At 51.8% G+C, this 27,434-nt stretch overlaps 1 protein-coding gene and 1 non-coding gene across 2 annotated transcripts; both read right to left on the reverse strand.

Moving 5' to 3' along the window:
• Window positions 1–1,502: 1,502 nt before the first annotated feature.
• On the reverse strand, window positions 1,503–1,576 carry TRNAG-CCC. The gene has a single exon. It is a non-coding gene; the product is annotated as a tRNA-Gly (tRNA).
• Window positions 1,577–2,079: 503 nt separating this feature from the next.
• On the reverse strand, window positions 2,080–26,176 carry PLAT (plasminogen activator, tissue type). Its single transcript, XM_043454484.1, has 14 exons — window positions 26,023–26,176; window positions 13,545–13,642; window positions 12,357–12,399; window positions 10,679–10,816; window positions 10,218–10,328; window positions 9,826–10,000; window positions 8,885–8,976; window positions 7,344–7,524; window positions 6,880–6,965; window positions 6,234–6,429; window positions 6,004–6,140; window positions 5,729–5,869; window positions 4,491–4,657; window positions 2,080–2,927 (listed from the first exon to the last, which is right to left on the reverse strand). The coding sequence occupies exons 2-14, from the start codon at window positions 13,617–13,619 to the stop codon at window positions 2,769–2,771; spliced, it is 1,701 nt and encodes a 566-aa protein (XP_043310419.1). The 5' UTR covers window positions 13,620–13,642; window positions 26,023–26,176; the 3' UTR covers window positions 2,080–2,768.
• Window positions 26,177–27,434: the final 1,258 nt, after the last annotated feature.

Raw genomic sequence — 27,434 nt, forward strand, 5'->3', positions numbered from 1 at the left:
AATACAGCTGTCCAGAGAAAAGCTTGTTCTGCAAGGGGGGAGGGGATGAAACCAGCAGAACTCCGACTGGAGCTGCAGTTACAGGGGTCTTCCTTACCACTGTCTTCCAGCCGCGTTCTCCCCCAGAGGGCTAAGGTGTACATCTACCTAAGATAAAACCTGCCCCTTTCACAGGCTGAAATCAGGAAATCTGTGACTTACATTTGTGTGATCTGAGTTTATTGAACTGGTCCAGGGACCGAGCATTGTCAGAGAAATCAGTGGCCCCCTCCCCACCACTATCCCTACCGCTGGAATCAAGCTTCTGGGCCTTAGATTCTCTTCCTTTTGTGAGTTGAAACTATTCCTTTAAGAACTTCTAAGTTGAGCAGTTCTGACCGCCTCTCTAGAGAGAGAGAGAACTACGACCACGTTTGCTCCAAGGAACTGTCGGCACATAACCCAACAGCAAGCCTTGCATCATCAGGTTTATTCTGAGATTTGGGGTGTCAGTGATAAGAACTGTCAGGCAGCAGCCAGGGTATGCGTTACATCTCAGGAGCAGTAAGAAAGTCTAAGAGAAGCGGAAAGCGGCATTGCTTAAGTAACATACTTGTGTGAACTGGTCTGGGAGTGAAGTCTTTAAAAAAATTTTTTTTAATTGGAATATAGTTGATTTACAATGTTGTGTTAGTTCCAGGTATACGGCAAAGTGAATCAGTTATATATTTACATATATTCACTCTTATTTTTTTAGAGTCTTTCCCCATGTAGGTCATTAGAGTTTTGAGTAGAGCTCCATGTACTGTACAGCGGGTCCTTATTAGTTATCTATTTTACACATAGCGGTGTGTATATGTCAGTCCCAATCTGTGTCAGCATCTTCTTGACCCTCATTCCTCTTTTACCTTGGAGTTCCTGTCCGGGGTGTCTCCCCACCCACTCCCTTCCCGTGAAGATCTTCCCTGAGCTTCGCTTGGTCCATTGCTCCCTAAACCCCACGTGTCTGCGGCTCCCTGCTGCCAAGAGAATTAAGTCCAAGTTCAGTTTAGCATTCAAAGTGCTGTCATTAATTCCAACCTATGTTCTTCTTCATGAACGTCACTTTGGACAAAACATAACTCAATTCCTACCCACACTCCCCTGCCTTTCTTGCCCTCCAGATCTGTAGATTTTCATGCAGTGGTAGCTTCTTACCTCAGGAAATACAGTCAATATCCTGTAATAAACCATCATGGAAAAGAATACGAAAAAGAATGTATATATGTGTATAACCGAATCACTTTGCTGTGCAGTACAAATTAACACGACTCTGTAAATCAACTATTCTTCAATAAAGTTTTAAGAAAAATTTTAAAAAAGAGTGCCTTTCTCATTCCACCAGTCCAAATCTTGCTCAATTTTTGAAAAGCCTACCCAATTCTATTTTTTCCTTAAGTTTCACTCTTTTTCGGTCTTAGGTACAGCACAGGAGATCTTCATTGCTGCGTGCGGGATCTTTAGTTCTGGCATGTGGGATCTAGTTCCCTGGCCAGGGATTGAACCCAGGCCCGCTGCATTGGGAGCACAGAGTCTTAAACCACTGGACCACCAGGGAAGTTCTTTTCTTAAGATTCTTAAATCCTTCCTGAGCTGAGTTTCAGCAAAACTTTCTGGCAAACCATCTTGTGGTTCATCTCCACCCTGCCTTGTTATTTCTCTGGATCCCCATTTCCCTGTCAAACCAAGAGTTCCTTTCTTTCCTTTTACCTTTTATAGCACTTACTCTGAATGTGTGCATGCTAAGTCACTTCAGTTGTGTCTGACTCTTTGTGACCTTACTGACTGTAGCCTGCCAGGCTCCTCTGTCCATGGGATTTTCTAGGCAAGAATACTGGAGTGGGTTGCCCTTTCCTACTCCAGGGGATCTTCCCAACCCGGGGAACCAACTCTCCTCTCATGTCTCCTGCATTGGCAGGTGGGTTCTTTACCACTAGCAGCACCTGAGAAGCCAATGAAAGGAAACATTCCCAATGATTCAAAGAATGTGGATGAGAGTAAGGAATAAAAGCTGTGAAGGTACTATGTGTAACAGAAAGATTCCACTCTCATTCAGGAAAATATGTGAAAAATATATCAGAATTTATTATTCCAGTACAGTATCATACAGGTAGTGGCGACAGAGTACAAACAAAAATGAACTGATATAAATATGCTAGAGCCTAGTTTATCAGTTATTAAAATGATACATGTCTCCTGGGTCTATGATGAAACTTATAAAGAAAAAGAATTATGCTGTACACAAACAGGATTCCCTCCAAGACCTGCAGTGGGAGAAAAGGAAAGCCCAACACTTGACTTAAGGGCTGGAGTCGAGGAACGTGATCTGGCCAGCCAGCCCACCCCTTGGTAGGAGGTTCCTGCTGGGCTTCCTTGGGACTATAAATAGACATTCTATTTCTAGTAGAATACATCTAACCCTTCTTTCCTGAAGGCTCGAGTTATCTTTGCCTACTGAGACATGCTTTCATCTTTGTGGTCCCCTTTCCAAAGATGCTCACGTGCATAGAGGAGGAAGCGGGCTTCCGCCCTGGGGAGTGGTCTTCCATGAGGGACTGGCGTTTATCCATCTTCCCGTCTGACAGGACGTTTCAGCCCTTAAGCCCTGAAAACTTCCAAAATGGAAAAGTACCTGTGAAACTACATCCTCCCCCCACTTCTGCTGTGTGAAGAAGCCCCCGCCGCGGTAATTCTTCAGAGGTGGGAGAAGCGGGGTCTCTGTGATGTAGGGGAAAACGGGGTGTCCCTGGTCACGGTCGCGTGTTGTCTTGAATCCAGTCCAGGTAGTTAGTCACCTTGGTGTACACACCCGGGATGTCCTTCTGCCCGCAGCCCAGGCCCCAGCTAATGATGCCGACCAAGGTCATGTGGCTGTCCTTCATACACACCAGGGGGCCGCCCGAGTCACCCTGCAGAAGGGGGAAAGAGGTCAGCTGTGTGCAAAAATGCAGACTCTTTGGGGGGATGTTAGGGTGAATATTTGTACTGCTGATATGTATTCTACATACGGCTAATACGTGGCACTAATATGTATCCTTCACGTGCTCAGTTTCAGGGAGGGAAATTTTACCTCCCCAATCTTGGACCATTAGGGAATTAGGTTGTAGTTTTGTTGTAAAGCGGACTTGAGCTCAGACAGTGCTGACAAGTGCTCAGTCGTGTCTGACTCTTTGCAATCACATGGACTGTAGCCCGCCAGGCTCCTCTGTCCATGGGCTTTTTCCAGGCGAGAATACTGGAGTGGGTTGCCATTTCTTTCTCCAGGGGATCTTCCCAACCCAGGGATCGAGCCCTGGTGTCCTGCGTCTGCTGCACTGGCAGGCAAATTCTTTATCACTAGCGATACCTGGTCCCCACTGGGTTGTAAAGTCACCACTAGCTGTGCGGCTCTAGGCAACTGGACTTCAGTATTCTTTCCTGAATGATACTAAATAATAATAATCTAAAATAGAAATCATAGTACTTCCCTTATGAGGTTATGGGAATTAACTGGAAGAAAGCTTGAAAAGCTCTTGAGAACAATGTAAGGCATTTAGTAGAACTCTTGGCAATTATCAGCTGTTATTGTCTTATTGAATCAAAATGACTTGTTTTTAACTTGACACTAGCTGATAGATCATGGTTTCACTTTGCACACAACCTTTTATGACTGTCGAGCTAGGTGGTGGAGGTGTCTGGGAAAACCTTGGAAAAAGAGACCAGAGGCTGTCATGGAGGCAAGAGGGGGAGATGGGGGTGTGATCCCCGCATCAGAACTGAGCCCACGGCCCTCAGTGCAAGACCCCAGCCCTACTGCCTCCAGCCATGCCCCCGTCTCCCAGCCTCAGTGAGAGCCCGGAGCACAGTGGACGTGAAAACAGCCCCGTGTTGAGGGTTCCTTTGCTCCATTAGGTCCTACCTTACACCGGTCTGTGTCTCAGACTCAGAGTTATCATGAAATACAAGTACGTACCAGCTCTGATGGGGACGCCAACCGAGAGACCCTGTAATAGTGTGCTTTCCCGGGGGAAACCTCATCAGAGGGCTGAATGCGAATTCCTAAAATTTCTTTCTCACAGATCATCTCTCTCCTATTTCCAGGGAGCTGCTGTTCCTCCCCTGCTACCCAAAAGACCCCGATTCCCCAGCACCCACAGAAGCCAAAGCTGTCTTAACTTGAGTGGCTTTGTCCATCACTTTGATAGCCATTTAATTGCCTAGGCTTACAGGAAATCCTGTACCAGGCGGGTGTTCCGGTGCAGACATTGGGGAAATTTACTGCCGTTTAGATGTCTTCAGTTTGGGTGACTTTGATCTTGGCTCCAGCTGCTTTATTCTCTGAGGCTCTCATCTAGATCCCATCCCCCGCACCCAGATGAATCACTGCTTTCTGGCTATAACTTTTTTTTCCCTTGGTTAAGAACCAGTTGGCCGAGGGACACTTTTGCCCTTGGATGGGGGAGGCTCAGGAGAGGAGGGCCGCCTGCGCGTACCTGGCAGGCATCGTGCAGGTTTGTGTGGTCCCCACCGCTCCGAGTGTCTCCAGCACACAGCATGTTGTTGGTGACGGTCCTATTAAACAAGTGGCGGGAAGTGCAGCGGCTGGCTGGGTACAGCCGGACGTGAGCCTCCTTCAGCCGCTCCGAAAAGAAAGGAGACCCTGGAAGAGAGCAGGGAAGGCAGCTTGTGGCTTTATGGAAAGTTATCTAGAAACCTTTTGGAAGGAGAAACCTGAACTTCTCAATGATAGCTAACGTTGATTAATCTTTTACATGTATTAAGTTGAATCCTACGGGATTGCCCATATGTTAGCCTTTTGACCTACAGAAATGGCAGTTTCATAGAGTTTCACCCAGGCGTTTCTCAAGAGCAGCAGAAGTGACATACATTTGGGGCCAGGTAATAGTTTTTGCAGGGGCCTGCACTGTGTATGGCAGATGTCTACCAGCACCCGTGGCTCCTGTGTGCATGTGTGCTTAGAGTCGTATCCGACTCTGCGACCGCATGGACTGCAGCCCACCAGGCTCCGCTGTCCATGGGATTCTCCAGGCAAGAATACTGGAGTGGGTTGCCATGCCCGTCTCCAGGGGATCTTCCCGACCCAGGGATCAAACCAGGGTCTTGCGCAATGCAGGCAGATTCTTTACGATCTGAGCCACCAGGAAGCTTCACTGGCTTCGACCCACTAAACGTGGGTATAAACCTCCACCCTGAATCGTCACAATAACTGACATTGCCACATGTTGCCTAGCGGGCAAGAGCACCCTAGCTGAGAACCACTGGTTTAACCTAATATCTCATTTAAGCCTCAATCTATTCACTTCTTACCACTGAGGAAACTGAGGCTTGGAGCAACATGAAATGAAAAATCCACGCCTGGATCACAGGACTCATCAGGTGCAGAGCGAGGGATACCGGGTGGCAGGCAGAGTCCAGGAACCACACCCTTAACTAAGCTCGCTCCACGTCTTACAAAACCTCCTTGAAATCTTCAGCCCTTAAAGCCCTCCTGCCACTTAGACCTCTTTCTTGACCGACCGGGCCATTGGCTAGGAAGGTGGATGGCGGGGCTTCACTTAGCAGGAATCTGCCCAGACTATCATAGCGGTGAAGCCTGCCCCAGGGCTGGACTGGACACTCTCAGGATGGCTCTTTCCTCTCTCCAGTCAGCACCCGCCCCCCACGCTGCCCCCAGACAGACAGGATGGCACAGTGACTTCCTCCCACTCACAGGCCTCGTGTTTCCCATAGCCGGACAGCTCGCACTCCGTCCAGTCGGGCAGCTGCAGGCTGGCGTCTGGGAGGCAGATGGTGCGGACGGAGCTGCTCTCCCGGGCGCAGGTCAGCGAGTCCGATTTCAGGTGCAGCAGCGCTGGGAGAGAGGGATTGAGGAAGAAAGTGGGGATTTCCGGGGAGAGGAGGGAGGGGCCAGGGGCCTGGGAGGAGGAGGTGGGCGGTGTGGGTCTGGGGGGTCTAACTGGAGCCAGGGAGAGGCGGACATCTTACCGATGTCATTGTCGTAAGTGTCCTCATCAAATTCCTTGTGGATGATATATTTTTCTACTTCAAACATCTGCTCCTCCTCTCCAGGGACCAGCCGGTATGTCCTGCCCAGGACCACCTTGAGATGGTGAGTCGGGTACCTGACGGAGAAACGGGCGTGAGGATGCTCTTCTGGATCCGGCCTGGTCCGAGGCCTTAGCGGGAAGGCCGGCCTACTGGGCGCGCATCCCTACCTCTCCTGGAAGCAGTGGGCAGCCGACAGCACCCAGCAGGAGCTGATCAGGATCCCCCCACACAGAAATCGCTCTCCCGGGGACCGCCTGTTCTTGACGAAGATCGCGGCCTGCCAGGGGTGGGAGGTGATGTCGGCGAAGAGGCCTCCTTTGATGCGGAACTGGGGCCGCTTGTACTGTCTCAGGCCACAGGTGACTGCGGAGGGCAGGACGGAGTGGGGGGTCAGACCTGCGGGCGTGGGCGAGGTCCCCAAGCCCCAGCCCAGTGTCTCGTCTGGGAACCCGGGTTTCCACCCACGGCTGCGCTTCTGCGGCGTCTGTACAGAGTGACGCGAGCCTCTGCTTCCCTCCTCCTCGCATCCCGGCCGCCATCCCTACTAACAAGGCATCTCCAGAGAGCAGCCTGGAGCCCGATGCCATCCATGAGAAACGGCTGTATCCTTTCCTTCTCTCTTGCCCCTCCCATCACCTGCCCAACAGCGTCGCCATCCACCAGGGCTTCAGCCGGGCAAGCCCCCTCCCCACCCAGGTCCGGCCTTCCTGAAAAGCTGACCGCTGCGTAGCCTGAACCAGACAGCTTCCCAGACGTGGGAAGCGGCGGAGGACACGGGCAAGAATAATGCTGGGTGAGAGGAGCCAGTCTTACCGCACTGGGGCACGTCACAGTACTCCCAGGTCAGCTGGCCGTCCTTCCACACGTGGCACCAGGGCTGGGCGTCCCCATCGGGATTCCTGGGTGTGAGGAGAGACGGTTTTCAATCACATCACAAGCCAGAGAAGAGGGGAAGGCGGCCCAACTGGTGGGCGGGTGGGGGGCGGGGGGTGGGGACGACCCTGAGCCCTGGGCTCCCCCACCACCACCTAGGAAATCATTCTTATCTTCTGCACTTTGTTGTCATCTCCCAGCACAGCTGGGAGAAAACCCCCAGGATGGAATAAAGGGGCCTCCGGAGGATGGAGCAGGTGAGGGCAGCCCCTCTTAACTTGGGATACGGGTCAGACCGTAGCAGCGGGTCCCTCCCACCCACGTGACCTTCGTGTGTGAGTTTCCGCGTCGGCCCCGCCCCGCCCTCGCGCGGACACGCCCCCCGGGGGGTCCACGCGGCCCACCTGCAGTGGTTGTGCTTCCCCAGGCCCAGGGCCCGCGCGTTGCTCTTCCAGGCGGTGTAAATCTTGCTCGTTAGGAACATGGAATTCCACGGGAGGCAGGAGGTCCCAGATTTGGTGCGGCTGCGGGTGCCGCGGTATGCCAGCCCGTTTCCAGTGTAGCAGTCCCCATCTTCTTCTGCAACTGGAACGCAGGAAATCCAAACTGAAACACAGCCGCTGAAGTGCCGAAGCAGCAAGTGGAGTTTGCAACAGGGCCTGAAGCCTGGGGCTGCCGGCCTGGGGTGCCGGGTCGGGGGAGGCGGGGCGGTGGTGGCCAGCCCTCCCAGCTCGCCCTTTTCTCTCCTTCGGGTGCATTCCCTCAGGGTGGTCAGCGGCTTCCACCTGGTGCCAGCCTCCCCATCACTGGGCTGTCTTAAGGGAGACCCTGAGGGATATTCAGGTTCAGGAAAGGCTGCCCAGTTCAGCTAGTGGGGATTGATTATTCCTGGAACCGCTTGGAAGGCTGTTAGGGGTTTCCTTGTTTCTACTTGACAGGCTGCTGTCAATCTGGGGGCTTCTGTGTGCAGACCCAGTTTTCTCGGATTTTGTCTGCCAGGGCCTTGGAGGATTTACTGGACTTGGGAGGGAAGCAAGAGTATGAACCTTCAAATGCTGAGTATTTGCCCCCATTTTACCCTCTTTTCTACCCGTTTGAAACTGACGCAGTACCCTAGCACGCACCAGTAACCTATTGAGAAGGGGCCTTTGAGATCATCAGTCCCAGTGAATCCCAGTTTATACCAGATCTAGGGGGTGGGCAGGATGCTTTAGAGTTACTCTATGCTGTGTTCTGCTTAGCGGCTCAGTCGTGCCTGACTGTGCGACCCCATGGACTGTGGCCTGCCAGGCTCCTCTGTCCACAGGGATTCTCCAGGCAAGAATCCTGGAGTGGGTTGCCATGCCCTCCTCCAGAGTGGGAGTTACTCTAAAGAGCTCTCAAAATCACAAGTCTATCAGCGTCACTTGTAGGCTGAATGTGCATTTTTATACACGTATATTTAGAACTTTGAAACATATTTTTACACGATTGTGATAAGTAGCATCATTATTTGGGAAAGCACCACTGAACTCACGGTGCCTTTTTGTAGCTGAGTACTTTTTAAATCTGGGAAGTTTTCTCACATTAGAAGTCTTTAGAGACAGAGCGCGATCTTGAGAAATAGGCCCATTAATCAAAAAAGAGAGAACTTGCACGTATTCTCAAAAGGACTGGAAACCACCGGTAGAGCCCCATCTTTTCTGGCCACGAGGAAACCGAGGGTCAGCAGGGTGCAGAGATCGGCTCGAGGTCAGACAGCTAGTTAGAGGCCAAGCCTGATGAGGACCTAAGCCTCTTGACTTCCTTCCTCTGATGCCAGAGTGACTGACCGCTTCAGTCCTTTGTCTCCTCATTTGTAGAAGGACCGTCAGCCTTGTCCTCCAGATCTCCCTAGATCTCCCTTCCCCACCCCACCCCCCTGGGACTCCGTGAGGCCGCAGGGCCCTGGGGAGGCTGCACTTACCCTTAGCGCAGGCTGGAGTGCTGCAGAACTCAGAGACGTATTTCCCTGCCTTGAAGATGTAGCACCAGGGCTTTGAGTCTTGGTCCGGGTTTCTGAAAAATCAGCCGGGAAGGCCAGGGGAAGTGAAGTTAAGCCTGTTTCTCAGGCCAAGGACTCTTCACTGTCTTATGGGGAGAGAGTTATGTTTGTTGTACCCAGGAGAGTCAGATCATGTTGGGTGGAGGTATGACCTTGTAATCGCCTTTGTTGGGAGATTAAACACGGTTTACAGAGATGCATATGGCTGCCGCGTTGACAAGCGGTAGACCATGCTGGTGAGCTTTATGTGTTAACTTGGCTGATCTACTGTGCCCAGTTGTTCGATCAAACACCAGCCTTGGCGGTGCTGGGAAGGGATGTGTCGATGTGGTTCACGTAGGTCAGCTGACTTCATCCAATCAGTTGAAGGCATATGAAGGGCAAAAGCTGAGAAATTCTGTCTCACATTGCAGTGTCAACTTGGGTCTGAGTTTCCAGCTTGGGGAGGGGGCTGCCTACGGATTCCAGACCTGCCAGCCCCACCATGGTCATGTGAGCCAATTCCTTAAAATGAATCTCTTTATGTAGATAGAAATGTATCTACATCTCTATATATAGATATATATATGTATCTATAGCTATATATATAGATATAGCTTTCTGCAGAAGAAATGGCAACCCGCTCCAGTATTCTTGCCTGGAGAATCCCATGGACAGAGGAGCCTGATGGGCTACCATCCAAGGTGTCACAAGAGTCAGACATGACTTAGCAACTGAACTACCACGACCATGTATATCTGTGTTTCTGTGTCCGGGTACCTCCTATGGGTTCTGCTCCTCTGGAAACCCTGGCACAGGTCTTTGCGTGACTGTCCCAGCTTCTCGCCAGAGGAAACCCTCCTGGGGGGAGGCAGCCATCTCACCTGCAGTAGTTGTGGTTCCCAAGGCCCAGCTTGACGGCGTCGGGCCTGCGCCCACTGTAAGGCTTCATGACCAGGCCGCTGCTGTTCCAGTTGGCGCACTCAGCCCCGCTCTCTGCCGTGCTCCACGTGCCTCTGTAGGCGACGCCCTGGTCCTTATAGCATGTGGCGGTGGTGTCTGATGGGAAGCGGGACACACGACACATCCCGTGTGAGTCCCCTTTTCATTTAGTTTTCCAGGCTCCAGATTCGATCCTGGGGCTCTAACCACCCCCGGGTGACCCCACCCCACCCCGACCCTTCCCTCATCACCCCACACTTTGCTCTCCTTTCTGGATCATTTTGCAGGTGGGATTTCCTGGTAGGTCCTCATCTCATAGACGCCCACCACTCACCTATTTCACAGCGCTTCCCCATGAACCCTTCTGGGCACTGGCAGACGAAGTCTGAAGAATAGACGGCCTGCCGACACGTCCCCCCGTTGAAACACCAAGGTTCACTGCAACCTGTCAAGTAGAAGCAAGGGGACCCCAAATTACTTTCCAGGCACCCCAAGAATACATGAGTCAAAGTTGAAGAGGGCACCCTCCCCACAGGCGCAATTCTGAACACTTTACCAAAACCAAACTCATTGACTCCTTGCAGCTAACCCCAGAGTCTATACGACTGTTCTCCCATTTTACAGATGAGCAAAGTGAGGCCCACGGCCTCACACCTTCACCTCGGCCTAAGGCAGAGTGTGCCTGAGGCCCTGTTAGAGGGTTGGGTGGGCTGGGGATCGTGACAGACAGGGCTTGGGCCGGGGGGCCGTGGGAATGGGCCCGAGGCTCACGGCCCGGTCTGGGGGGACACGTACTTCTGACGGGCACCGAGTGGCACTGGGCCCGGCCGCCGTTGCACCAGCAGTGCTCCACCTGGTTGCTCCTGAGCAGGGGTCGCAGCCAGGACTCATGTTGGAAGTACGTCATCTGCATTTTTTCATCTCTGCAGGTCACTGTAACCACAGACAGGCCGGCCTCTTTAGGGCCCGACTCACCCCACACTGAGGCCTCCCCTCTTCCGTCCTGCTCACTCTCAGGAAAATCCATCCTTTATTCCTTCCTTGCTCTCAGCAGAAGACAACAAATACCCCATTTTTGTCACCAAAGACCCCTTTCATTAAGAAAAACAAAACCACTTTCAAATCCAGCTTATTAGGGGGATGTCCCAATATTATTTTCCATATGACTGTGTGAACTTACATTTAATTTCCCATGGAAATCAGTTATTTTCTTGAAATAAATAATAAAATGGTATATTTCTACTGTCTCCTTATGTTAGTTTCCGTGAACCATGAAACCCACTTGAGAAAAACAATTAGCAAAGACCTCTCTAATTGTTTTTCCTCTGATGGGACCTTATTTTGAAAGAAATTATTTATCAAGACACATTCATAAAGTAATACTCTAATTTTTCATTTTAATTCATCAAAAAAGAGGCACATGTTTGCAATTGCGTACCAGAACTTTTGATTCACATGAGTATTATCACACTGAGATGATGCAATTCTGGCCCCAAACAAAGAAAAGTAATATTTTAGTCTGTGCAGAAAATGTGCTACTTCCGTTAATATTTCTGGTATAATGAAAATAGTTGAAAGAGTCCCATTAATAGGTGTTCCCCTTTTCTCTCTCCTTTTGCAAATCAGAATGCCAGCTCAAAGAATCTGTAACTTTTAGTGGATTGAAGATGTGGCATGAGCTCACTGTCAGTGGCACTGCTGTTCTTTCAGCGGCCTGTTGGTGCCAAGACACGCTGGCAGGAAAGGCCGCGCTATCTGACGGCGAAGGCGGTGAGAGTCAAGCCGTGACTCACTCTGGGGAAGCTTCCCCCTTAAACGGGTGTTACAGAGCCTTCCGGACCCAACGCAAGTAGGTCCTGAGGGAGGACGGGTGATTTGGGACCTGCAGTTCTTCCCATCAGATTCAAGACACTCGGGCCTAAGCATCTTTTATTCTTGGGATCCTAGTGGAAATGGTGCATGCATTTTTAGCCTCAACTCTAGACACAGCCTTACAAGAAAGGTCTTCCCACAGCACTGCCCTGAAATAAAGTATAACCCAGGTTGGTCATCTCTGAATTACCAACCGAAGCAACGGAGGCACAGAGAAATTAGTTAACAGAGATGCTGAGTGGAGTCCGGGGGGAAGGGGCTCACAGCCCAGGGAAAGGCCCTGGAGGACCCTGCGGCCTGGTGGCTGTGTGACCCTGGGCAAGTCACTCAGGCTCTCCGGGCTCTGTTCTCATCTGTATAACTGGTCTTTGGGCCACTGGGCTCCCAGCAGTGAGTGACTGCCTGACGTCCTGACACCTGGCCAGCACACCTGTGCCTGTGTGAGTGATGAGAGGGCACAGGCATGTCTGCAGACTCTGGCTTTCACGGAGCTCAAGTAAGCAGGTCACGTGGAAGAAAATCCCGGCTGGAGCTTCAGGCACCCTGACCCTGACCCTCACCCTGCCTCCGTGGACCACCCTCCACCCCAGCAGCGTCTCACCTCTGTATGATCTGGCGCCTCTCCTGAGTCGTCTGAGGGTTTCCTGCAAAGAAACCAGGGGTGGAAGAAGAGTCAGCACACGCAGGTGTCTGAAGAATAAAGTTGGTCAAACCAGAAGACTGCCATCAACCCACCTGTCCAGAGCACTCCTCTCAGGTAACTGGCCCAGGTGCAATGTCCACACCTGTCTTCCCCTCTGATCCTTCCTCCCTTTCTAGCCTAGTCCTGTCCAGAAGGACTTTCTGAGTGGTAAAATGTTTAATACCCGTGCTGTGCGATACGGCAGCCACTGGTCACACCTGACGACTGAGCACTCATATGTCATGTGACTGAAGTGAATTTAAGTTTCATTTCATTTTAATTGTAGATGAAAATAGCCACCTGTGGGTTAGTGGGGATGTGTGCCCTCACCCCACCTCCTCCGTGTAACCATCCACACGCTCCCCTCTCTAAAATCCTGCTGTGTTGGGCATTGCTCACTTGGCCTGAATCATGCATGCCCTTGGCCTGAATGATGCTCTTAGCTGCTGGGGATCTTTGGAGACCACGTCCTAACTAGATGGTAAACAATACATGGGCAGCTTGCTCACAACGCCTGCGCTTTTATAAAAACTTCACAGATTCTGACTTCCCCGGTGGCACAGTGGATAAGAATCCACCTGCCAACGCAGGTTCGATCCCTGGTCTGGGAAGATCCCCCGTGCCTCGGAGCAACCAAGCCCATGCGCCACTACTACTGAGCCCGTGCTCTAGAGCCCGGGAGCTGCAGCTGCTGAAGGCTGCACGCTCTAGGGCCTGAGACCCACAACTTATGAGCATCTCTGTTGCACCTACTGAAGCCGGTGCACCTAGAGCCCATGCTTTGCAACAAGAGATGCCACCCCAATGAGAAGCCTGTGCACTGCAACTAGAGAGAAGCCCCGGCTCTCCAAAACTGGAGAAAGGAGAAAGCCCCAGTGCAGCAATGAAGACCCAGCGCAGCCAAAAAAACTTGTTAAAGAAAAAAAACTTCATGGATTCATTCAAGCAAATCCTTTAAAAATAGCTCCAAAGAAGCCACGCAGCGGCGGAGCTTACTCAAGTCAGAATGGTGCCCAGGGTTCCCACCGGAAGCCTGGACCTCGAGCCTGGTCCACCGAGGGGAGTGTGTCCCGCTGTGTCCCAGCACAGACACGAGTGCACACCTACCTGGCTGGGCGACGTGAAGACGGCTCCGCAGAGCAGCAGCACACACAGGAACTCTGTCTTCATGGCGTTCATCATTTCCTCGGGGCGTCTCTTAAAGTCTGGAAGAAGAGGGGGAAATAAGCGGGAGAGGTGAGAGGTCCAAGCGGGCAGCAGAGTTCAGGAGCCAGGCGGTCCTCCCAGCATTGGCTCCCGGGGCAGGAGAGGCCGCGGCCAGCGTCTGGGAGATGGGGTTTTTGTTCTCATGTATACATTTGTTATTGTGGCTAAATACACAGAACACAAATATTTCCCATTTTAACCACTTCTGAGTGTAAGTTCAGTGGCATTAAGTTCACTCACATTGTTGTGCAACCATCACCACCATCCAACTCCAAATGTTCATCTTCCCAGACTGAAGCTCTGTACCCCGAAAACCCCAAATCCTTTTTCCCCTAGCAACTACCATCCTACCTACTCTTTCCATGAATCCGACTACTCCAGATGCCTCATGTAAATGGACTTACATGATATTTGTCCTTTTGTGTCTGACTTATTTCACTGGGCATGATGTTCTCAGGTCCATCCGTGCTGTAACATGAGTCAGACTTTCCTTTGTTTTTAAGGCTGGATGATGTCCCACTGAGTAAATGGACCACATCTTGCTTATCCATGCATCTAGCGATGGACACAGGTTGCCAGAAGACGGCTTTGTTCAGGCATCTCTGTGGGCTGAAGGCTGACACCACCTCTGGCCCTGGCTGCAGCCCAGGACGTCAGGGCACTAGCTTGGTTTCCCTTGAAGTGAGCACCTGCCCTGGGGTTGACTAGATGGACCCACAGCAATGTCCGATCTCTGACTTTTTTAGAGGAAATCATAGGAGATTCTGGGGTTGGCACATCTCAGAGCCAGCTCTCCTCAGATGGCCTGAGCCCAGTCCCGGAGGACTTCCACGTCTCCTTGTCCAACAAAGGGAAGTCTCCTCCACCACCGCCTCCCTGCTCCATTGGGAAGCCGGCCTCCTTTAATATTCAGGCCCTGTGAAGTGCAGTTTTGCAGAGAGGAGGGGCGGCATCTGGTTTGGGTGTTCGGACTCAAATCTTCCTGACCCCACATCCCTGGTTCCGTCTGCCTGGTCCTGGCTAGGGCTCCGGCCCTCAGCCGCTCACAGTGGGTTAGTCGGTTGGGGTGTTATTTTGTGGTCTGGCAGCCTCACTTGCTCCCTCGTCGGCAAGGATGAAACCAGGGCTCTTCTTCCCTTGACTCATTTCCCCTCAGTCACAACAACTCTGCTCCCATCCCCGCCCCCCACCTTCATCCCAAGCATCCGAAGGGCCCCGCTTGGTTCGGAGCGCCCAGGACTTTGACCCCAGTGCTGGCTCGGGCTCCTTTGCCCTTAGAGATGCTGTCCTCTCACATGGCCACAAGCTCCCTTCAGAGCAAGGATGAGAAAACAAGGAGCCAGAGGCTGGTGGGAGCCGCTCTGGGCCCCAGCGACCTTCTGGGGCCACTGGTGACAGGCAAGGCGCGCGCGGAGCTGTGGGAGAAGGAGGCGGGGACGGGACCATCCGGGCAGATTCCTCGGGCTCAGAGGGCATCTTGCCAACCAGCACGCCCCTCCCGCTCTGCACAAGAAACAGAAAGAAGCCAGGATCTGGGTCCTTGTTCCAGTTTGGCCTGCCCCCAGGGGAGGCCCTTCCCGGGGAGGGCAGCCTGTTCTGCAGGGTCTGGGGGGTGGGGTGGGACCTTTTCTCACCCAGAGCAGGAAGCCTGCTGGCATTTGCTGGTTCCAGGAGGCTTCAGAAGGAAGACCTAGGGGTCGAGGGCATCCAAACAGGACCCGGAGGGGGGAGTCTTCAGATCACAGACCATCACTCCTGATTTTGGTGCTCAGTAGTCCTCCAATTTCCCCTTCCTCAAAATTTCCCCAATTATCCTGGTACTTTGAATCTTTAAAAATAGCTCTTCATAAACACATCCCCCCTCTCTCTTCCCGCTGTTAATCATGTTTCACATATTTGTAGGTGTCCCAGCTTTTATTATCTCAGCCAAGCCTTGGGATGGGGAGAGGTCCGCCTGCCCAGGGCTCTTGGCAGAAATTCTGAATGAAGCAATGAACCAGCCCGAGACTGGGGAAACTGGCTCCTCTTCCTCTTGCCTGATAATCAGCCAGGCCTTCCAGCAAGTTCGTTCCCTTCAGACAGGGGGCTTGTCTTTTCTCTGGATGCCCATCATCAAGTGACTGTGTCGTTTCAAGAATTCAAGGTCCTCCTTGAATGGGGCACATTCAAGGGGCACGTGAAGGGGCCCTACATGGAGCAGAAGTCTAGATGCTGGAAAACTGCCAAGTGATAAGAGGAGCGTTAAGGTCTTTGCATTCATTGGACAGATGGGGGAGGGGGCCCCGTGGTGGGGGAGGGGGCCTGACGGGGGTGGGGAGGGATGCACTTCGGGCTGAGGGTAAAGGATCCAACAGCTGCAGCGCCTCAGACCCTTTTGCAACTGAAGACTCAGCAGAAGGGGCGTCTTTTTGTCTTCTGCTCTGGGACAGTCGGAGCCTGTCTCTCTTCTGTCAGTCCTTATCTTCCTCTGCTTCTTCTGGCCTTGCGAGGCCTGGAGCTGACCCAGGGCCAAAGAGCCTGACACAAACCATGGGACGTTCCATCCTTGCTGCACGGAAGCGATGGGAACAGCTGGATGGCCGAGTAGGGCGAGAGGATGACAAAGAAATGAGTCATCCTGCCTACAGTCAGCGCCTTCCCGAGACAAGGGAGCGAGACAAGGAGGCAAATCGCGTCCTGGCGTTGCCTTTGTGGGGAGGGAGGTGCAGAGGTCTGGGGGCAGCGTCTGGGCAAAGACCGAGTGACCCCGGAGATTCAGGAAGCACTCAGGACCCTGGGGAGCTGTGGACCTCAACCCTGGACCACAAGTTCCCACCAAAGGGAGAGCCGCCCATGTGAGACTGGTAGGAGGGGAGATTTGAGAAATAAAGCACCAGAAGTCTCTTGCAGGCTCATTTTGTAAATTCAAAACTTGTCATCTTTTTGGTGTGTTCCCTTTTTCTTACTGTATTTAATAGTTTCCCAGAATCAAAAAACTAAAAGAGCAAAGAAAGGACTTCCCTGTGAGGGTGGGCGGCGGTGGGGGGGTGGGGTCCAGTGGTTAAGAATCTGCCTTCCAACGGCAGAGGTGCAAGTTCGATCCCTGGTCGGGGAACTAAGATCCCACATGCCTCGTAGCCAAAAAACCAAAGCATATTGTGACAAATTCAGTAAAGACCTTAAAAAAGGTCCACATCAAAAAAACAAACAAAAGCAAGGCAGGAAAGGAGGGAGGGAGGAAAGACAAGAAAAAGAAAACCACAGGGATGGGGATGGCTGGCTTTTGTGGGACTAGAATCGCTGAGTCACCAGCAGCACATGGAATGATTCTAAGATCGCTGGTCCCCAAGGTCCCGAGGCCCCAGCCCTGGCAGGCCCACCTTGGCACATTTTAAAGTCAATTTTTGCAGATTTGCAAAAGGCTACGTGGACAGACCTCTGGAGACCCAGAGCTCAGCAAGTTGACAAAGAATCTGTGCAGATTAGAAACATCAGGACACGTCGGGGGTAAAGCGTGGCCTGGATTCGCAGGCTGTATCCGTGGGCATCCTTGTGGAGGACCAGCTTGCGATCTCCGCCTCCAGGGTGCCCCCTCCCCCCACCCCGCCATCTGCGTAGAAGCCACGCAGGGCCCTGCTTGGCTGCAGAGACAAAGTGACTCTGTTCTCTGGCCTCTGAATAGCCGTGAGTGATGACTGCTCCGGGGGAGAACAATGGTCTGGTCACCAGGGAGGAGGGTTGGTCTCCAGGAGCCAAAGGTGCCTTTGTGGCTGGGAAGCCAATCTCACTAGCCAGAAGCGCAGGACTCCTTTCTGTGGTGGTGGCAGGGGGATGCTGATTGATGGGCCCTGGAGTCTGGCTGGGGCGAGGCCATGGGAACCGCAGCAGGACAGCCGGGGGAAGGGCCTGGGGGGTGCAGTGGAGGGCTGTCTGCAGGGTCTTTCACTGCCCTTCGCATGACCCGTTCCCACCACCTGCTTCCGAAAGGCCTGCTCTCAGCAAAAGCACCGACACCCTCCTTCACATATGGTTTGACTGTATCAAAAGGAATGTGTTGGCACTTCCCTGGGAGTCCAATGGTTAGGGTTCTGGGCTTCCCCTGCAGGGGGCATGGGTTCCATCCCTGGTGGGGAAACTAAGATCTCACATGCTGTTCGCCATGGCAAAAAAAAAAAAAAAATTAATGTGCTGCCCTTCCAAAAAGCATCTTTGATTTGAGACATCAAATCTGCTCCCAGGGATGCAAAACCAAGTGGGCTAGACTCTCAAGGCTTCCTCCAGGGCTGACGCCTTGTGATTTCTACTGTTCTGAGTGTGCACGTGCTGTGTGGTCTGTGAAACACTTACATGTGGGGAGGAGAGCTTTCATGTAAACACTCCACCACATCCCATAACATGACCTACAGTAAAGATCCGGGACCAACCAATCAAGTTCTCTGATTCTAGGTACAAACAGCACATTTGCCGGGATGTTAAAGCTGCTTCTACTCTTGGCAGCAAAAACAAAGCAGAAACACTGAGCCAGCTGGAGGACCATGGAAATTGCAAGGGAAAGATAAAGTTCAGTTGATACGGCTATTCAATTTTTGCAAGCATGCAAGGCGTTCTCACTTAATCTTTGGCAGAGAGGAGCCTTGGTTTGTTATTACTTTGCAAAGTCTCTCTCTGGAAATCTGAGTAAGAGAAAGTCAGTCTCCAAGAACACCAGTACTCCAAAATGACTCACAGCTTTAAGACAAACATCACCCTCCCTCCCCCCACCCAGCCACTATCCCCCGGACGGATGCCAACAAATTAGAAAAGAGATGGTCAGAACTCCCTGAGACAGCAAAGGCCCGTCACTGAGTCAGGACAAGAGATGTGGTGAGATGGGATGAGGAAACAGGCTTTGGAAATTGGGGCTGAACTCCCACAGAAAAGTGCACCTGTGTCTGCACCAACGTCAGAGCCCAGGGTGGAACCATTAGCTCTATGGGTCACGGCTGTATACCCATCTTCCACCTATATGGGTCCTCCTTTTCATAGGGCTTCCCTGGTGGCTCAGAGGGTAAAGAATCCACCTGCAATGTGGGAGACGCAGGTTCAATCCCTGGGTCAGGAAGATCTCCTGGAGAAGGGAATGGCAACCCACTCCAGTATTCTTGCCTGGAGAATTTCATGGACAGAGGAGCCTGGAGGGCTACGGTCCATGGGGTCCCAAAGAGCCAGACACAACTGAGAGACTAACACTATTTTTTTTAGAGTTTATGCTCTCAGAATAGAAACCATTTTCTAAAACTGCCATCACAGAAACCATTCTTAGCTCTTCCCTAGAGATTATAATACTAAGTGAAGTCAAAGACCAATATCATGTGATATCACTCATATGCAGAATCTAATTTTTTTAATTATATAAATGAACTTATTTATAAAATAGAAATGCACTCACAGATTTTGAAAGCCAACTTCTTTACCAAAAGGGACATGGGAGGTGGAGGGGAATGGTAAATAAGCTTGGGATTAGCATATACACGCTACTATATATAAAATAGATAACTAATAAGGACCTATGGTACAGCATAGGGAACTCTACTCAATATTCTATAATAACCTATATGCGAAAAGAATCTGAAAAAGAATGAAGGTATGTATAACTGAATCACTATAACTATAGTTATAACTATAACGAACACAACATTGTAAATCCACTATATGCCAATTAAAAAACAGTTTTAAAGGTAATTTCCTGTGTGCTAAAGCTTATTTTCTCTCTTCCTGAACAGAATTCTTTATACCTAAGGAACAAGAGAGATGTCTTTCTTATCTAATTGGATAGGTTCCAATGACGTAAATAGAATAAAATCCTCTCCTGGCACCTCACACCCACTCCCACATCTCTGCTTCATTACTCAGGATGGAATTCTCTGCAAAGCATATTTAAAATACAGGTATATGTCTACATGTATGCTAAGCCGTTTCAGTCGTGTCTGACTCTGCAACCCCGTGGACTGTAGCCCACCAGGCTTCTCTGTCCGTGGGACTCTCCAGGCAAGAATACTGGAGTGGGTTGCCATGCTCTCCTCCAGGGGATCTTCACGACTCAGGAATCGAACCCATGTTTCATGTCTCTTGGCTTGGCAGGTGGTTTCTTTACCACTAGCACCACCTGGGAAGCCCCCATAGGCACATGACCTGTGTCTAAGTTTTATACGACATTGACCTACTCAAAACAATCTATCCTGAGCATCGTCATCACCGAACTTCTCCACCCTCTGCCAGGTAACCCTGCTTATCTGGAGGGACTCGGGGAGTGCAGCTGTGGGTCTGGGAAAAAAGAAGCCCATCCTGCCTCCTCCTCCGATAAAAGAAGAGAAACTTAGATCCTTGTGACGAAAATGCAAAGTGCAGCTGGCAAAGCTAACCCCGTGAGTCAGGGCAAGGAGATATGATCCCTGAGTTTGAATCTCAGCAAACGGCAATCGCGTGTTAATCTAAGAGTCTTGTTCTTCAGTGAGGCGGTTTCTGGTGTTCCCTCCACGCCCTAAAGCAAACATCACCACGAGTAATGAAATACGCCACCACCCAGTAATTCTGCAGTCTCCCCTCCAGATTTCAACACACTTGAATCAGGAAAAGACGATCGGAGATGTTCATCGTTATCACCCTATGCGGAAACTGTCCACCTTTTATGAGACTCACATGAAACTGACGTGATAGCATAGCTTTGAGAAATGCGTCTGGATGAATGCCATTTACTCTTCAGGTCCTGGAGTGCTGACGCTTGTCAGGCATCCACTAAATCATTTAAGTCAATATTATCTCTTGTTTAACAGATGAGAGACTCGAACTTCAAAAAAAATGTAATGAACCTGCTCTCATGCCACACATCTAAAGGGAGGCGTCGGGACTCAGGACAACCGGCCCTATCGAAAACCCCCCAGTCGCTCCTTCCATGACTCTTACTGGGTCCTGATGCTGGCCTGGCGTGTTCTGAATGTGCACAGAGTTGTTGATGGAGAGGAGTGGCAATCGGAACGCAAGGAGCGTAGTCCCTCCAACCTCCTCTTCCCGGCTGTGTGTGTTCCCGGTTTTCTAGTGGTCCCAACCTTTCCACCAGCTGGATAGCACTGGCAATTAGGAGAGAAGCAGGTAAAGCCCCTTTGAACAGTTGGTGTCCAGCATAGTTAACTGTACTTACTGCCCGGAGTGCCCTTAGAAGGAGGGCCAAAGTTTACAGCCTTTCCCTGGAATGTGGACTAGAAAGGAAGTCAAGTTCTATGGGGTCATCATCGAGTTCAAGTGTTAATACCAAATCCTGCCTCCTAGATCATCCGAACATCTTGCGATGACCTGTACCCCGATTCTTGATGACTGAAATCAAGTTTCCTGCCCTTCGTCTGTAAGCACAGATCAGTATTAACAGGAGCCCGTACTTCCTGGATCACGGGGTAGTGTCTTTTATCCTATTTTCAATCTTTTTCTTTTGTTTGCCTTTCCCAGGCCTATTTATACCACACACGCCAGGGCTATTCAGGACTCTCAGAGGAAGCTGGAGTTCTCGGCCAAGGCAGCTGGAAAGTCAGGCCCTCGATGCTGATAAGGGCCATCTGATGCGGACCACGCGTGTGTTTGAAAACCACACACATGAGGCAAGAAAAAGGAGGAAATCAGAACTTCTCAGAAAACAAAACAAAGCCAAAGCCCCCTCTTTCCCCCCAGCTCATGTGGCAGGCCTAGGCTCTTGCTGCCAAATAAAGCGAGTTCCTCTTTTCTGTGAATAGGACGACCTGTGAATAGCCAGCAAAGGCCAGAGGCTGGTGGGCTTTCTGTTTCAGATTATTCCTAGTCAGTTGCTGGGTTCAGGTTCCTCCCAGGCCTACTCCCCACACCTTCAAGGAACTGCCCCTGCAAAGATCTCTAACCAGAGGGCTTGGGGGCCATCCTCTTGGTAGCCATCATATCTCTCATCCCATCCACCTCGACCGGAAGCCCCGGCTCTCTGGTCTGCTCCTTCCTGAATTCACAGGCGATGACTTACTCTGTAGCACCACCAAGCAAGAGCGCCAACCATGCCCCAGGCACGAGTCTGCGGTATGAAGACACAAGAGCTCCAACCTCAACACGGCAGAGCCTAGGACTTCCCTAGTGGCGCAGTGGATCAGAATCCATCTGCCAACGCAGGGGACGTGAAGTTTGATCCCTGATCCGGAAACTAAGACCCCACATGTCCTGGAGCAACTAAGGCCCTGCATCACAACTACTAAGCCCGTGCTCTAGAGCCCATGAGCTGCAACTATTGATGCCCACGTGCCCTGGAGCCCATGCTCCATAACAAGAGAAGCCACCACAGTGAAAAACCCACGCCCTGCAACAAGGAGGAGCCCTAGCTCACCGCAACTTGAGAAAGCCCGAGTGAGGCAATGAAGACCCAGCACAACCAAAAATAAAATAAATAAAATTATAAAAACCTCAGAATCTCAGTAAGGGACAGACAAGTAGCTAGCCAACCCTAGCTTGGTGCCACCAGCCCTGTGCTGTGTGGAGGTGGGGTAGGAGGTGGAGGTGAGCGGGCACTGGAAGAAGGGGTCCTACCGGGATGTGAAGGAGGGGATGGAGCTCACTCTTGATGAGGTGGGGGCTGGTCGCCTTTCTGGAATGGATGCTATGCAGTCTGTTTATCAAACCAAAGGGGGAGTGAGCCAAGCTCTGGAGGCGTGTCACTGACAAAGCCCTAAAATGGGACCATTGTTTGGGGTCCCACAGCAGCTAGCAGCCAGAGCCCCTTAACTGTCAGCACAAACACCTTTCCTTGTGCAAAGGAGTGCGAGTCACACACCCCAGGCTCTCCCTTTGAGGAGGGCGCCCCGAGGAGGGCGTCCCTAGGGGGAAGTGTGGCTTGAAAAGCCCAAGAGTTCTAAGGATGTAGGTGCCTCGGAGGAGAAGGCCACCTTGGATTCCCTAATGTCTAGCTGAAACTCCAATACTTTGGCCACCTGATGTGAAGAGCTGACTCATTTGAAAAGACCCTGATGCTGGGAAAGATTGAGGGCAGGAGGAGAAGGGGACGACAGAGGATGAGATGGTTGGATGGCATCACCGACTCAATGGACATGGGTTTGAGTGGACTCCAGGAGTTGGTGATGGACAGGGAGGCCTGGCGTGCTGTGGTTCATGGGGTCGCAAAGAAGTCGGACATGACTGAGCGACTGAACTGAACTGAAGTTAAAGGAATATTTACGGCCATGTGATAAGCAGAATAAGATTTCCCTGGTGGCTCAGACAGTAAAACGTCTGCCTACAATGCAGGAGACCCGGGTTTGATCCCTGGGTACGGAAGATCCCCTGGAGAAGGAAATGGCACCCCACTCCAGTATTCTTGCCTGGAAAATCCCATGGACGGAAGAGCCTAACAGGCTACAGTCCACGGGGTTGAAAAGAGTCGGACACAACTAAGCAACTTCATTTTTACTTTCAATAAGCAGAAAAGGATCTCATGCCAAGGCTCCCCAGTATCTGGGTTTAGCCTGATACTGAAGTAGGCTTTCAGCAGCTCCGAGCGGAATGAGGTCTTAGAGGTCAAGTCCCAAACAAACCTCTCCAAGCCACTGTGGAGCACTGCGTAGCCATCCTGTGCAGCTCAGCCAGACTTGTGGCCAAGACTCACCCTCCAGATCACGGCTGTTGGCATGGATGGCATGGGCAGCTGATGAAGACCCCCCAGTTGTACCGGTTCCCCGGGAAGAACTGCTGCTATCGCTTTCTGGAGAATCATGATCAAAACCAGAACTTGCCTGGGTTGTGCCTTCAAAACTGTTTATAAAATGCCCGCTGTGGGCCCAGCACCTGGTTCCTTTTCCCTTTGTCCTAACTCTCAACTTTCAAGAGATCAAGAGGTTTGTTTATCTATCCCTCTATGCCCTTCTATAGAAGTCTTTTTTCCCAGACGGGAAAGTGAAATATAAAATGCACAAAGTATGACTAAGAAAACGTGCTCTCTCTTCATATGTAAGTAGATGCTTAGGCCAATAGCAGGAGACCATGTGCCTGGACTTGGGGGTTGGACTAGGGCAGATGGTTCAGAAGATTCTTTCTAGCTCGAACTTTCTGTGAGTCTGAATCCTCCTCACCTTTTAATCTGGCTCCACTGGAGACCCAGCCCTTGGTTTTGTGAGCTGTTTAGCTAGAATGAGGTTTACCACCTGAAACTAGGGACACAGTTTTTCTCTGTGCAAAGAAAACAGCCCAAAGAAGGAACGAACAGAGTATTCCGATCACTCATTGTCCACCCTGGCCGTCTTATCAGAACAAGGCGGAAAATCACTCATAGGAAAAAGGGATTTTATTCTGAGACTGCATATGCCCAGGAGTCATTGAAACTGAACACCTCAACTCAAGACACAAATGTTCCTTCCTCCCTCCCCCAGATATTCAGTATTCAGAGAAGCACATGGATTTTGAGTTTTGACTGTAACTAAGCCTACTGTCGGGCTTCCCAGGTGGCACTAGCCTTAAAGAACCTACCTGCCAATGCAGGAGACATAAGAGATGCTGGTTCGATCCCTGGGTGGGGAAGATCCCCTGGAGGAGGGCATGGCAATCCATTCCAGTATTCTTGCGTGGAGACTCCCATGGACAGAGGAGCCTGGCAGGCCACAGTCCCTGGGGTCCCAAAGAGCCAGACATGACTGAAGCGACTTAGCACACACAGCAAGCCTACTATTCACTCCATGAACCATGTTGTCCCCTCAGCCTCTGACCCAAGATAGCCTGCCCACCCTCTGGAAGCTTTGGAAGTTTAAAGCCAGCTCTGCTCCTCTCAAACGACGGTCTAGCCCAAGGGCCCCTCACGCTTCTGTAAAACCCCAGGGGGGACCAGAATACCTGGAGGTGAAGTAGAGACAGGCCCCACCTGGGCAGTGACACCCCAGATGGCCTGTGGGCCTGGCCACCCACTCACAAAAAGCCTTTCGGGTGATGACGGCTTCAAGTCACCCCGCCAGGGGTCTGGCTGGGTTGCTGTTTACAGTCGTTTGAAATGTACTGATCACCAGCTCTGCTCACCAACATGCTAGGTCCCCAGATCCCTGAGTTTTCCCTGAGCGAAAACTAATCACGGGATCATTTCTGTTCCTCCGGAAGCAGGAACTGTCCCAGGCCAGTGCAGAAGCCACAGAGAGCAGCGTTGTTGGGAGACTCTGATCTGACGGTTTATAAAATAAACCGAGACGGTCTCGGAGCATCCACACAGAGCCTGGACCATTTGACAAGAGCCAGCAATTGCAGGCTGGCTTCTCTGAGAACATTTTAGGTGCAATAAGTTGATGGGCAGGATGGAGCTCTTCCTATTTCAGTATTTGCGGCATCTCTGCTGGCGCCAGGTCTGACTTTGCTCTCACGAGAAGCTCTTACCCGGCAGCTCCTCTGACCATCATCTATTGATTCTGGACCAGTCAGCGTCCAGATCCTGGGACGTCTCCTGCCCCCGGGCAAGACTTGCTAGGAAGCCCTTCTGAGGAAACTCCACTTAGCGACTGTATTTCAGAATTTCTTCATGGGCTTGCACACTCATGCACGCACACACACACACACACACGTAATGTTTTTTCTGTCATCCACCAGCTGCGGGAGGCCACCACTGCCGTCCACATCAGTCACCGCTGCCACACGGCTTTGGGCTTGAGCTTGTCATCAGTTACCTGAGAGTGCCTTGCTTCCTTCCCTCCCTCCCTCCCTGGGAGGTTAAGAAAATAAAGATAATAACAGTGAAAGCCTAGAAAGCCCGATACAGTCCCTGTAGAGAGCTTGGGGGAGAGAAGACTCTGTGCTATTTCCCTCTGTAATTGGAAAAGTCCTCAAAGAGCCCTCCCTTCGCATCCTGGGCACAAAGCCAGAGGACAAAACCCCAGAGGCTTCGTTCTGACGCTTTCCCCCCTTCCCCTCACCCAGCACTTCCCACCCGGTGAATCCTCTGTGGGCAAGCTGCTCCCTGCCCAGCCCCGCCTCAGTTTCCCCGTGGGCTCAGCCGCCCCTGGGAGTCTCTGGGCTCTGACCCCATCAGCCCATCTCACATTTCTTGCCCATGAGTCACGAGCGGTGCCCACCGTCTACTCAGAGCGCGTCTGGATCACCCTTTTCACTTTCCCCTGGGTGAGCAGAGATTTCTGCTTCAGGAGACACATCCCTAGTTCCCTCCCTCTTGCCCTGATCACCCGCTGCCCCCGAGAACGCTTCAGCCCGTCCCAGTGGGATGCACTTTCAAAAAGAAACCTCCCTCCAGACAGACGAGGATTCTAGCGAACCCCACTTTTGGCCCGGGTGACGGAGTCAGACCCCTCGGTGTCGACGTTCCTTCGGTGGCTCAGAAAGACTTTTAAGAGAGAGAAGAGGAGCCAGGGACAGAGTGGCACGGAATCCAACCTACCGCGCTGGAGCCTTCTCCCTCCTCCAGAGGCGTTGTCTTCGGCACCGGCTCTGCAGGACCTTGGCTGGCTCTCCCTGCAGGGCTCTGGCCTCCTTTAAATTTCAAGGCAGGGGGTGGGGTCGCTGGCCCCGGGTGGGCGGGCTTCTCTGCGGCAGGAGGATGCCCAGTGGACACTGGGCCCCGCAGGAGCCAAGCGGGGGCGGGCCTCTTTTCACAAAGAGGGGGAGGAATTTCCCCCATGGAAGCAGCCCAGCCCATCCTGGCTTGGGGCCAGGCTGATTATTCATGGTCCTGATGTCATCAACGAATCACAGGAATTTGGGAGTCGGATGTTGGAGGGGAACCCGAAGAACCAACCGTCTTCCTGTCAAACCCTAGTCTCAACCTCATTAAAGGGACCCCGAGGATCCGAGGATCCGTTAGCTCTAAGCCCCAGTGGGGAGAGAGAGGCATTTACAATTCTAAACAAAGACATGCAGAGTAAATGGGGTTCTGCTGGAATCTCCAGCAGTCACTCTGCCCCTCTGGACACAGGAGATTGAAACAGCAGGCCGGGCTGGCCAGCCGCCCTGCAGGCTGGAGCACCTGGGGCTGGGGTGGGAACAGGTTAGCAGAGGTAGGCAGGTTCCACCTTCACACCTACAGTGCAAAGTGCCCCAGCCTGGAGTGAGTCACTCCTAACTCCACCGCCCCAGTGGGGGAGATCATTTCACTTCTTTATAAAGTGAACCCTTGCTTACTGAGGTCTTCTCAGCTCCAGAGATCCCTGGTTGGGCTGGGGGGATACAGGTGGGGGTGCTGAGTCAATGCTCTAACTCCACAGGGCTGCCTGTACTAGAAACTCCTTCCCTCCCCGCCCACCCCGACACTGGGAAGTGTTTTAGTGTTCTGGAGCTTGCTCTTAATCGTAAATGCCCGGTCAGATTTGGTAACCCCCCGCAGAGGACACATAAGCCAGGGCTGAGCCGTGTAGGGAAAGGCAGACGCTTGAATCAGCTCTACCGGGCATGAGGCATGTGACCTCAGGCAAGCTTTTCAATGATGCTGAGCTTTCACGTCTGAGGTCACATATGGGTTAGAGAGAGACAAAGCTCGCGAGGTCCCTGGCACCTCGCAGGGTGCAGTCGGTGGCATCTGTTATGTTGATGTCTAGTGGAGACCAGGCACCATGAGGGTGAGATAGGAGGACGAGAAAGGATGCTGGAGAGGATGCTGGGGGCTGGCCGTGGAGAGTGTGTGGGATGCCCGGCCAGGTGTCCTGTATTCTGATCCTAAACATGCACGTGTTTATCAAGCGGTGAGAGCTGATTCAGGGTTTGGAAAATAAGGCTAGTGTGGCCAAGGTCGAACCAGTTTTCTACATTTTAATCAAACCAGAGCCCTGCCAACGGCCGTTACAGGAGAGGGGCAGT

This window comes from Cervus canadensis, chromosome 31, assembly GCF_019320065.1.
Source record: "Cervus canadensis isolate Bull #8, Minnesota chromosome 31, ASM1932006v1, whole genome shotgun sequence".
NCBI lineage: Eukaryota > Metazoa > Chordata > Mammalia > Artiodactyla > Cervidae > Cervus > Cervus canadensis.

What these genes read in the sequence shown, in the direction of transcription:
- PLAT (XM_043454484.1), bottom strand. Translation starts at nt 13,619, where the DNA reads ATGATGAACGCCATGAAGACAGAGTTCCTGTGTGTGCTGCTGCTCTGC. An exon ending in TCTTCACGTCGCCCAGCCAG is followed by an intron (nt 12,400 to 13,544) that starts GTAGGTGTGCAC and finishes GTTTCTTTGCAG; the next exon opens with GAAACCCTCAGACGACTCAG. An exon ending in GGGAAGCACAACCACTGCAG is followed by an intron (nt 6,966 to 7,343) that starts GTGGGCCGCGTG and finishes CCTCACACCCAG; the next exon opens with GAATCCCGATGGGGACGCCC.